This window comes from Trachurus japonicus, chromosome 4 (assembly GCF_045865225.1).
Source record: "Trachurus japonicus isolate A0001 chromosome 4, Traja_1.0".
NCBI classification, from domain to species: domain Eukaryota; kingdom Metazoa; phylum Chordata; class Actinopteri; order Carangiformes; family Carangidae; genus Trachurus; species Trachurus japonicus.
In genome coordinates, this window is record NC_140910.1 from 11,902,710 (window position 1) to 11,915,375 (window position 12,666).

At 41.4% G+C, this 12,666-nt stretch overlaps 1 protein-coding gene across 1 annotated transcript in view; it reads right to left on the minus strand.

Annotated features, from left to right (window-relative positions):
* Nucleotides 1-12,666, minus strand: part of polrmt (polymerase (RNA) mitochondrial (DNA directed)) — a 73,198-nt gene that overhangs the window by 14,282 nt on the left and 46,250 nt on the right. Inside the window, exon 16 of the mRNA XM_085773930.1 lies at nucleotides 11,996-12,048. Coding sequence (XP_085630056.1) covers nucleotides 11,996-12,048 — 53 coding nt within the window. The remainder of the gene's footprint in view (nucleotides 1-11,995; nucleotides 12,049-12,666) is intronic.

A 12,666-nucleotide genomic window follows, 5' to 3' on the forward strand; every position in this document is an offset into this window, starting at 1 on the left:
GAAATGAGTTTGACCCTGGGATTTTTCTTTTGCCATATGAAAGGAGTTATAATTTTGTTAAGCTCTTTGAAGAAACTTTTGGGAACATTTATAGCTAGACATTGAAATAGGTAAATAAACTTAGGCAAAATATTAATTTTGATGGTATTAATTCTACCAGGGTATATACACAAATCTTTGAGTCAATTTACTACCATTTAATACCTTTTTTCACTACCTTCAGATTTTTTTTAATACCACCACGACATCGAGTTGCACCATTCAATCAGAAAGATTTTATGACATGTACATAGATTTTATCATCCAACACTTACTTACATCATTACCATTACCCAGGAGACTCGGTTGCACAACAGGGCATCATCCATAAGTCATCAGGAACATTTGATCAAAAATAAAATATCTTATCATGCCTTTCTCAATCACCAGCCTCTCTCCCCTGATCCCACCCTCACCTGCCCCCCCCCCCCCCCCCCCTCACCTCACTCCACCTCCCTCCCTCCCTCCCTCACCCAGTTTGCCTCGCTCCGTCTTCCTTCCTCACCTCCCTCACTCACCCAACTCACCTCACTAACTCTTTAAATAAATACCTGGTTCTGTCTCTACCGTCACAGAACACAGTGGTAGGCCATATATATGTTTTTTTTTACATCAGTGTGAAAAGTTTCAACAATGTCCGCACATCTGCACCGTCGGTCTGTGTCTCACGTGCGTTCCATCTGACCTCAGCTCTCAGTAGAAGCTGCAGCTGCTGCAGGTGTCTGTATCTGTAGCGCTTCGGGGCTTCCTGCCCTTTCAAACGGAGCAGACCCGGACCCGGTCCGACTAAACACCGGGCTGGCGGTAGAAGGTTCATGGAGCTGTGAGCCGCGAATGCATGAAAAAAGAGCACATCGGATGTGCGGCGCGTGACGTGCATCTACATTGACACACACATAGGCTACATCAAGGCGCCTGTCATCTCAATTTAAGTCTTCTGCAAACTTGCATTTTCCCATATTCTAAACGTTTTGCCACACGCTAAAATCCGAAGAGATTCACTAGCACTTCTATCCGCCTGACAACTATGCGCGCGAAGATGATTTTAGATTTCTAGCGGCCAATGAATGAATTGATATGACGTAAATATCATTCCTTTTTTTTTTTTGAAGTAGCGGCGCAAGCAAGTAATGCTTTATTTATTTTATTACGCCTATTTCATCAAAATAAAACCAGTCATTGTCCAAAAGAAAAAAAAATAATACCTATTCTTTAAAATTAATACCTTTGGACCAAATTTATCACTTTTTAAGGCCATTAAATTTTGCTTTTTTGATTTATCACTTTTTAATACTTTTTAAAACCCCGCGGACACCCTGTCTACCTATGAGAGACAATGGAAGATCCATCCATCTTTGAAGGTTAAGTTTGGTTTGTTCCAGTAATTTTATATAGTTCTGTTTAAATATATTCCCATTCGTTTTGTCTATTTGTATACCTAAATATTTGAAACCATTGTTGCACCATTTCAATGGGTCGGTGAGAGCTTTAATATTGTTGTCCTGAATATTTAGTGGTAGAATCTCACTTTTAGTGTAATTTAATTTATAACCTGAGACTGCACTATATTCTTTGAGACATTCCAGTAGAGGGGGTACTGATGTATGTGGGTCAGTTATATATAATAGAAGATCATCTGCATAGAGAGAAAGTTTATGTTCATTTGTGCCAAATTTGATTCCGGCTATGGAAGAGTTGGACCGGATAGTGATGGCTAATGGCTCGATCGCAAGTGCGAAGAGCAGGGGAGAGCTTGGACAGCCTTGCCTGCAGCCTCTGGATAAGGAGAAAGTGCTAGACAGGACGTCATTTGTTAAAATATTAGCTTTGGGAGCATTAAAAAGTGTTTTAATGTATCGAGTGAATTTTTCTCCAAAGCCCATTGCCTCTAGAGTCCGAAAGAGAAAGCTTGGTTCAATCCTGTCAAATGCTTTGTTTGCATCCATAGATATTATTAGCATAGGATTTAGATTTTTTTGAGCGGTGTTTAGTATATGGAGCAATCGCCGCACGTTATCTGCTCCGTATCTGTTTTTAACGAAGCCCGTTTGATCGGCATGTATTACCTTTGGCACAATATCTTCCAGCCTGAGAGCAATTAGTTTGGATAGTATTTTGTAGTCTGCATTTAAGAGACTCAGGGGTCTATATGAGTCACATTTCTGTTTGTCCTTACCCGGTTTTGGAAGCAGTGTGATTGTTGCGATTTCCAATGAGTCTGGTAATTTTTTATTTTCTAGAGCTTCTTTAATCATGTTGGTGAGAGGGGTCAATCATTTTTTTGAAAAGACCTTATAATACTCGATGGGGAAGCCATCTGGCCCCGGGGTCTTGTTATTTTGTAAAGAGTTAATGGCTTGTAGTACCTCCATTTCTGATATATCTGTATCAAGTAGTTCTCTATCTTCATCTTGTAATTTAGGAAGGGTTATTCCATCCATAAACCTTTTGGCTCCAATATTGAGTTGAGATTACTTTATTTATCCCATAGGGCAATTCTGTTTCTACAACTGACCGCCACACCATACTCACATACACAGGCATACATACAATTGAGGAGGAAGTGCAAGGACAGTGCAAATTTGCAAGTTTGAGATCAAGTAAGATAAAATACAAACAATATTGTCAGCATCCTGCTCGGTTTTATATAAATTATCGTAAAATTGTTTGAATTCTGCATTTATGGATGCTGAATCATCAAGGAGTCTGCCATCCTCTGTTAATATTGAGTGTATGAATTTTTCCGATGTTTCCTTTCTAATTTACCAAGCCAAGAGCTTACTTGTTTTGTTCCCAAATTCATAATAGTGATACCTAGTTCTGGCCATTGCTGCTTCCTCTTTATTGGTGCACAGATTGTTGTACTGCAGCCTTGTTTTTGTTAATGCATTAAGGTGTTCTTCCTTTTTAGTAGCTATGTAGTCCTGTTCCAGCTTTTTAATATCACTTTCCAATTAAGTTAGTGTCTCTTTAATTTTTTTTTACCTTGTGAGCACTGTAAGATAAGACCTGACCTCTCATATAGGCTTTAAGAGCCTCCCAAATATTGGCATGTGACAAGGAATTTGAATTGGCATCAAGAAATATTTCAATATGAGTGGTCATATAGAATTCAGGGTCTTTTAACATGTAATTCTTAAATCTCCACCTACGGGTTGTGGGTTGTGGAGTGTCAAGTACCCAGGAGAGTTTGATAGGATTATGATCCGAGAAGGTAGCTGCTAAGTAGGAACAGTCTATCACCATGGATGTCATATTTTGCGGGACTAAAAACATGTCAATTCTAGAATGTGACTTATGTACTGGTGAAAAGAAAGAAAAATCTCTCTGATTTGGATAGAGATTCCGCCACACGTCAACTATGCCTATATCTTTCATACCTTGGTTTAGTGCTGTTGCCGCTTTTGATGGTGAAGTTGTTTTGGGTGAAGATCGATCCAAAAGAGGGTTTAGGACCAAATTGAAGTCTCCACCCACAACACATTGACCCCCAATTGTAGCCAGCTTCATAATCAGATTGTTAAAAAACACTGGGTCGTCGTAGTTGGGGCCATATATATTCACCAAGGCTATTTATTTCACAATCTACAAGCAAAAATCTACCATTTTTATCCTTTTCAACTTAATTTAATTCAAAGTTCAGGTGTTTGTTAATAAGCAGGGCGACACCTCTTGCTTTTGAGGAATAGGAGGAGTAGAACACATTACCCACCCAGTCCCTGCGCAATTTCAAGTGCTCTGTGTCAGTGAGGTGGCTTTCTTGAATAAAGGCGATATCTACTTTCTGCCTCTTTAAATATGTCAACATTTTTTTCCACTTAATTGGTGAATTGACTAGGGCCCGACCGATATGGATTTTTTGGGGCCGATGCCGATTACGATTATTAGGGGGTAAAAAATCCGATAACCGATTAATCGGCCGATTATTTTTTTTAATATAAAGTTTTAAAATTGTATTAATTTAAGTAATATATCTACATAAATTATATAATATATAAATTAGGGCTGCCAAAATTTCCTTGGTCAATTGGTTGCAGGAAAAAACAACAACATTTGGAGCCCTGTCTTGTCAAAATTAAGTCAAAATCAATATGACTGAACTGTGAAAGGCTGTAGGCTTTTAATTTGAAGGGCCAGATACAGGAAGTCATGACACGTGACACTTTTGTTGTTGTTGTTGTTGTTTTTTACACGGCACGGCGGTCTCTCTCTCTCTCTCGCTCTCTCTCTCTTTTTTTTTCTTTAGCGAATGTTGTTCCAGACGTTTCTGGTTTGTTGACTCCGACGTGGAAGCACGTATCACCGCTGTTTTCAACCATTAGCGGGTGCTGCCGCGAGCCCCGGTCCCACAGCGCTCACAGGCGGTCAGTCTCACGGAGCAGAGACATGATAGTCCCGCTGCAGTCAGAGACCCGCACCGCCGCCCCTCCTCCCCCCCGTGTTACAGCCTCAGTCAGCTCAGTCACTCACCCACCTCATCTTGGTACTGTGTTTATTGGTGATAAACGGGCATACTGCCTGTAATTAGCCTACGGTAAAACCCGACTGGCTTGTTGAATCTCGGACCCAACACGGCCGGAGTCACGAGCATTAATTAATTCACCCGACCGCGGCAAAAAAGAAAAGAAAAGGAAAGCATGTCCTGCTCAGTCACTCTGCTGTGCTGTGAGGTGGTTATAGTGGATAGTGGAGAGAGAGGATGCGCCCTCTACAGGATAAATAGCCTAATGTCGGGGGATCTTTTTAAATGGGGGAACATTTTCAAAGTAAAACCAAGTCTTATTCCCTGCATTTTATTTCTGAAAATATCGGCGACAATCGGCGAGTTTTGGCCGATTACCGATTATTCTCAAATGGGCTATAATCGGCCGATTTAATCGGCTCGCCGATAAATCGGTCGGGCCCTAGAATTGACCCCTTTAATATTCCACGATATACATGTTAATTGACCCATAGTGTTGGTACTTCATATAAATGTCTCAACAGAACAAGTGTCATGGTAGTTAGCTTTAAGGCTGCCTGGTTGTATTCCTGCCCTGAGTTTGGAGGTGGTGAAACAATGAATATGAGTATAGTGATAAGAATCAACCTGGACCAAATAATATTCTGGACATATGTGTAAGCAGAAGTTAGAGTTTTAGTGAGAAACCATACATAACCCCAAAACATTAACGTAAAAACCTGCCTAGTAAAACCCCTGTAACAAAACCACATTAGGTAGGTAACTCTCTTACACAACAGTGGTGGCTCCAGCAACTGCTGAAAATTCAAATTGGGCACTCATAACATTTTGTATATGGCAAAGTTTTGAACTTTAAGGTGTTAGGTGTAGAATGTGACCCCCTTCTACCACTGGGATGCAAAATATGACCCATAATGCTCGTATGCCTGCATGCAGGGTCTGCTGTGTTATAAATCTGGACATAGTCATAACTGAACAATGAACAATTGACCATGCATTAGTAATCAGATGCAGGTTTATCGTGGTCCCAGATTGGTTATTCTGAACATTTGAAGATAACAGGGTTAGGCTAACTATGTCACAGCTTAGGTGCATATTTTCACTTTTTCCCTCTCAATTTCGAAGTGGGAATCACATCCCTTCTCATCAGCGTCTATTGTGGACTGTGTTGCAGTCACTTTTGTCATCTTGCTAGCCTACTCACTTGGCAGTTCTTTCATAAAGCGTTGTGCTTCGGCTGGAGTGGAGAAAAACTTGACGGATCCCCGGTGTTTAATGCGAAGCTGGGCTGGGTAGATCAGCGCGTATTCCATCCCCTTCTCTCGCAGCCTCCGCTTCACTTCAAGGAACTCGTCTCTCCTGCGCTGTAGGTCTGCGCTGTAATCTGGGTAGAACGATATCTTTTTATTTTCGTATGTCATCTCTCCCTTACTTCTGGCCAGCCGGAGGACTTTCTCTTTGTCTCTGAAGTTCAGGAACTTGGCGATGAGGGGCCGCGGTCTGTCCGAGTTCTTCCCGATGTGGTGCGCTCTTTCCAGAGTGACTGGTGAAGTGAAGTTATCGTTGCCCAGGATTTGTGGTATAAACATTTCCAAAAATCCTACCGCATCACGACCTTCTGCCTTTTCCGGCACGTTCAGTATCCGAATGTTGGATCTCCTGCTGCGGTTTTCTAGGTCGTCAGTTTTGTCTTTGAGGTGTGTTATTAGTTTCTCCATTTTGCCGACGCGGTCGCGTGCATCTTTTATGTCGTCTTCGTTTGCACTCACTCGTGTTTCCATCTCCTCAACCTGGTCCGACAGTGTAGAGAGTGAGGATTCAATTTTCGTTAATGTTGTTTGTATGCCGGCAGTTTTTTTGTCAATATGTTTTGTGAGATCCTCTTTGGTTTCTTGGATAGCATCGAGAAGCTGGCTGAATGATATTTCTCCTTTTTCCCCGTCCGCCATGTTTCTTGCGGTTGCCTCGTGCAAGTGCCGTGGAGCTTGAGTCGTACTTCTTAAATTGTAGTTTGCCATGCAAAGAAAAAAAAAGGAAGAAAGTTCTTAACGGCTTCGCCTCTTGTATAAAATCCAAAGTTATGAGAGGTTAAGTAAGGGATAATGTATAGTTCGGAGGTTGTTATGGAGAAATAAACCCCGACAGGTTGTATGGAACCCCGACGCGAAGCGGAGGGGTTTCATACAACATGAAGGGGTTTATTTCTCCATAACAACCGACCAACTATACATTATCCCGCTTAGAACACGGCCTACAACTAAATCATTCAATAATGTAACACAAAATAATGATTAAAATATATTTTATTCATGTAAAATTAGACCGTTGCTCGGGACGCCGCTCTGACCAGCGCAGCACAGAAAAGAGAAAGTATGCAGGATATTTACTTTACGTTTCATTTTTACCGTCATTAAATAGCTTCGGACTAAAAGTGATGTTGATAAACGACTTGCAACCTGTTACAGGGAGAGTGGAGGCTCCTAAGTTATTTCCACATCGTGGCTGAAAAGTAAACTTGCATCAGAACTTCTGACCGTGTCACAGCTCCTCTCCTCTCTGTAGCTCCGCGACACAAACGCACCCCATAATCTCTTGTTTATGACAGGTACGACTACACAAAATACACGTAACGTGTATGGTAATCCATCGATCCACTGTTTGATTATCAAAGGCTTCAAATGCACGAACGGGAGGAGGCTCAGCAAAACAGCGGCCGTGACCGGACATGTAGAGTCGGCCGTTGCTATGGAGTCCCTAGCAACGGTCCGCTCAGCGGTGGTCTATCGAGAAATAAACACCGCAGAATATTGGTGATTGACCAATCAGAATCGAGTATTCAAGAGAGCCGTGTTCTAAATCAGGATAAAGGCAGAAGCTAGCGCCTACCACCGAGAGCTCACGAATACACGTCTGCTCTCCGCAGCATCCGGAAGTCAGCACTCGACCTGTTTTGTTTTTGAGTTGTGAAGGTTTGTGGATATAGGATGGTCGGTGGGGGACGTACGGTGTAGGTATATGTATGTGTGTGTGTGTGTGTGTGTGTATGTGTGTATGCATATGCACCATTCCGATCAGACTGCTTATGGTTTTTATAATGAAATGAGAAACGAGGGTGCGGCAGCTATAAGCTTTGCTTCAGCCGCAACCCTTTTCCACCAGCTATATAGTATTTGTTATTACCTTGAATTTGTTTTGTTGAAATTTTGATGCTGTGATCGAAAAATAATTACTCATTCAGACTGTCTGTATGCAAGGATTTGAACATCAATATCTACGTTCTGCTATGTGACCCCTGGGGGACTCGCCATCCTCTAAACAATAGTCAAATATGAGAGCATAAATGTAGACGGAAAATTAAAAAAATATTACAAAGTAATATAAATGCAGTGGTGCTGTCACTGAAGATGAAGCTGGCAGTAAAATAAACACCCTGCCAATCTGCATCCCCATGTTGTCATTACCCTGAGCCTGCGCCATTCAAATCCTCTGGGCTGCCACAGACCAGAACGCTCTTCTAATGGAAACGCTGACAGAGTGGGGAGAGCTTGGGCCAAACCCAAAGCTAGAGCACACACACACACACATACACACTCACACACCACCGTGCCTGTCTGGTGGGCTTGTTTTCCTCCTGGCTTGGGAAAGTTACAGTATGATCACTGTGGGTTTTGTGCTGCTGTTCTGGGTTTAAACTGGACAAAAAATAAGATTTCTGGAAATAAGCTGTATGCGGTACAGAACAAGACTTGCCCTTTTTATTACTCCTTTTCCTTTGTCTCGCAGCTCTGCTCATGTAAAAATCAAACATGTCACCTTGAAATCCCATTGGCCTGCCAGACTGGAAAGGTGCATAGTCAGTAGGCAGTGAGTCAGTGAGGATTAGCAACCACAGCTCTCTCAAGTTCAACTGCTCTCCCCACGGAGCACAGGGTGGGATGAGACTTCACTTCATATCACAAGTGAGTTGGCACTGAGCTCAGCATTTAATGTTTTTTTCCACAAAATAGAGGGATGGATAATCAAAAAAAGATGGATGGACCAGACAGCAAGAAACAAGGGCTTGATTGGAGTAAATGAAGGATGTCACTGCTTCAGCTCTACCTGTATTCACATAGTTTAATGGTGAATGAGCTTTTTTGGGATCATTAATAAAAACAAGTGTAATTGTGGCTGCGCTGACTCATTTATGTGTGTGTGTGTGGAAGGAAGAGCTGGAGAAAATCAGTGCCGTGCCGATTGTGTCAAGTTTAGCTCAGAGTGTCAGGCTGTGTGATAGTTTCTCTCTGACAGCACATTTCAAGTTTCCGACAAGACAGCCTTCCTAAGCATCACTCTGCCCTCTCTCTCTCCTCCAGTGTTGCCTGGTGAGACAACATCCAGCTGCTGTGTCTTTACTCTAGATATCTGACTGAGGAGGACGGCTGTCACTCTTTGCCACCTCTGTCTTCCTACTACCTCTCCGTTGCTGACTCTCCTTCAGTCGCTTTTTGTCATCTGTTCACTATCATTCTTCCTCTGCCTGTTCTCTTAAAGAGGAACTAAGCAGGATTTTTCCTGTGGCTACACTTCACTTTTACCTTAATTAAAAAGCTCCGGAGTAATTGTGATAGTTAACTACAACCTTGCAACATCAGTGTAGTACCCGGTGTCCCAGCTCTCGTCTCTGCGCACGGTGACACAAGCACGCTCTGTAACCCATAATCTTTTGTTCATGACAGTTAAGACTACACAGATATACACGTCGTAACATCGTATATGATATTTAGCGGTATCCGCTGGTCTATGTATTGATTTTTTGCCGGCTTCGTTGAAAACAAATGCACATGGCCAGGAGGAGGGTTGGAAAAACAGTGGAAAAGCGACCAGACTTGCATAGTTCCTCTTTAAAATGATGGAAAACATTTTTCTCTTCTGCCTCATTCACAGAATGCACAAATACTCAAATTCAGCTAGAAATCATGATCTTCTTTCTTCTGGAAGATTGGAGATACTCACTGGTGATCGGGGTAAAACAATTGCACATTTAGCTATAATCCATTCAGAAGTGGAAACGCACTAAAGATACACAAAGACATAATTATATGTTTATTTGATGATGTTTAGGAAGTTTTTCTTTTTTTTAATGAATCTGAAAGTTGGACTACCACTATGTAACTGAACTCTGAGACCCATTACTGGAAATGTATAGAACATTTATGTCAAGTTGTCTCTCTGGGTACTCTGCGTCTTCTCCCTCAGTCAAAAGACAAACACATTAGGCCCACTGACATCTTGTGACCTACCCAGCCCTCACCCTGTATTAGCTGGGACTGGCTCCAGCCCCCCGTGACTGTGCATCAATAAGCAGTATAAACAACAGATGGATGTGTGACACATCCTTCTTGCAACAAGTACAGTAATCTATTTCTCACAGCTTCATAAGTGACTCCCCCTGGACACAGTTTGGTAACACTTTAGATTAGGGAACACATATTCACCATTAAAGCAGAAGTAAGCGATCCGGTCGTTTTCGCTAATGCTGCGTTCGAGGCAGGCTTTTGAAATCGTAAATTACAGCTTCAAGTCACAACTTACGACTTTGTAGCGTTCCAGGCAACCCACTCGTGTTTTTCCGACCTGTTTTACCTGTGAAAGTCACTATAACGGCCACTCGTAACTTCCGACCCGTGAACTCGTACCAGATCAAACTGATACAACTTCACAGGACGGAAAAACACGAGTCTACGAGTTTCCTTGAACGCACCATAACAGTCCTCGTCCCTACGTCGCCACATTCACGGCGTCCCTTGGCTGCACACACAGCCCTGCATGCCGTTCTCTCTCCTCATTGGATAAAAACTGTAGGATACGATAAATGTTTTCTCCTCGGCTCAGAGCAGAGCAGAGTGACTGACAGACCCGTGTTTCAGACCAAACACTCTATGTAAGTGATTGCTGTCGGAAGATATAACTATTTAAGACTTATATTAACACAAATATATCACTTACTTCTGCTTTAACTAAGTGCTTATTAATATGTATATAAGTAGCTTACTAGGTCCTTATTTGTAATTATTAAGCACGCATTAACACCTTATTCTACATAGCCTTATTCTACCTCTTACACCATACATTAATATTTTTCCTGATATTAAAGCAGAAGTAAGTGATATATTTGTGTTAATATAAGTCTTAAATAGTTATATCTTCCGACAGCAATCACTTACATAGAGTGTTTGGACTGAAACACGGGTCTGTCAGTCACTCTGCTCTGCTCTGAGTCGAGGAGAAAACATTTATCGTATCCTACAGTTTTTATCCAATGAGGAGAGAGAACGGCATGCAGGGCTGTGTGTGCAGCCAAGGGACGCCGTGAATGTGGCGACGTAGGGACGAGGACTGTTATGGTGCGTTCAAGGAAACTCGTATTTTTCCGACCGTGAAGTCGTACCAGTTCCATCTGGTACGAGTTCACGGGTCAGAAGTTACGAGTGGCCGTTATAGTGACTTTCACCGGTAAAACAGGTCGGAGAAACACGAGTGGGTTGCCTGGAACGCTACAAAGTCGTAAGTTGTGACTTGAAGCTGTAATTTACGATTTCAAAAGCCTGCCTGGAACGCAGCATTAGCGAAAACGACCGGACCACTTACTTCTGCTTTAACTCCTAATTATTGCTTATTCATTGTAAATTAATGCATTGTTGTTTCTGAATAATGATGTGAATAACCAGAGGGTTATTGGGGCCTTGTACAGGGGCAGTAGCACAAGAACAGTAATTCTTCCTTTATCACTCTTAATTAGTTTAGCATTAATGCATTAATTTACAATGAATAAGCGATAATAAGGAGTTAATATCAGGAAAAATCTTAATTCATGGTGTAATAGAGGTAGAATAAGGTGTTAATGCTTGCTTAATAATTACTAATAAGGAGCTAGTAAGCTACTTATATGCATATTAATAAGCACCTAGTTAATGGTGAATATGTGTTCCCTTATCTAAAGTGTTACCCAAAGTTTTACTTATTTGAAATATTTTCCATTAGAAAAATCGTCTTTATCAATAATGGGAGGTGTGAAACTATGCTTTTAAAGTATCTAAACTTTGGATGGGATTTGCAAAATTACACAAGGTTGAAAAGGTAATTAGTGAAAATATCCACTACAGAAAACACTTCTGTGCCACTAAGGTTCCAGTGAATTACCTCAAAAGGACGATCAACTTTTTTACTTTCATTTACCTCTAAGAGCTAAAAACAAAGTTTTCAAGTGGTCCGAAGCTGCATTATGAAAATGCGAAGTCAATGACTACTTAATAGACCCTCCTGTGAACACATTGTCTCCCACCAGTTATCCTCAGTCTGATGTTAGTGACCTAACTCCTGGATAAAGTAGCGCAATTTAAAACAGAATGTCAATACGTGTATGAGAGTGTGCAGTGGTGACAGGATCTGCTGTGGGTCAGTGTTAGTGAAAGAAAGAGAGGAAAAAAGGCTGTTAAATACAGGACAACTTACTCTTTGATGTCATGGTTGATCTGGAGGTTGATGTGTTGGATGGTACTCTTCAGCTGGAGAGACAAAACAGAGACAAAGAGCAGAGAGAGTTATTGATTTCACCTCCATCAGGCTGATGACATGAATCTTGAGTGACATGTATTGTCACTAAAGCTTTGAAAGGAAATGTATTTGGACTAAACTGAATATTTCTTTCATGTGGTAAAATATCAGAAAGTAGAGAAACATTTTCATCACAAGTTTCTAAAGTTTTCATCTTCTAAGATAAACATGAGATTTGAGATTGGTTTAAGCATTAGATTTAGATCCATAACTTATGCCGTCATGAACAACTTCACCTGATGCACAAAACACGCTCAAACTGTGATCAAACTAAAGTTTAAACCATTTTAATTTCAAGCCACAGTTTTGACTGTACAGTCGTTCACGGTAGATTCTCAGCCTACCTGACCAGAATCTGGGGTGAAAGGAAACTAATTTAAAATCAAAACATGGTTGACAACACAGAATTACATCCATCCATCCATGTTCCATTCCCCAGCTGCTTATTCAGGTCAATGACCACAAGGAGCCAGGAAGGAACCGCGCAGGAGACTTGAACCTCAAAAGCTGTGACTAAATTAAGTTCTTGTAGTTGATGCTGTAGCAGCCATTCTTGCGGATTAAAAAAG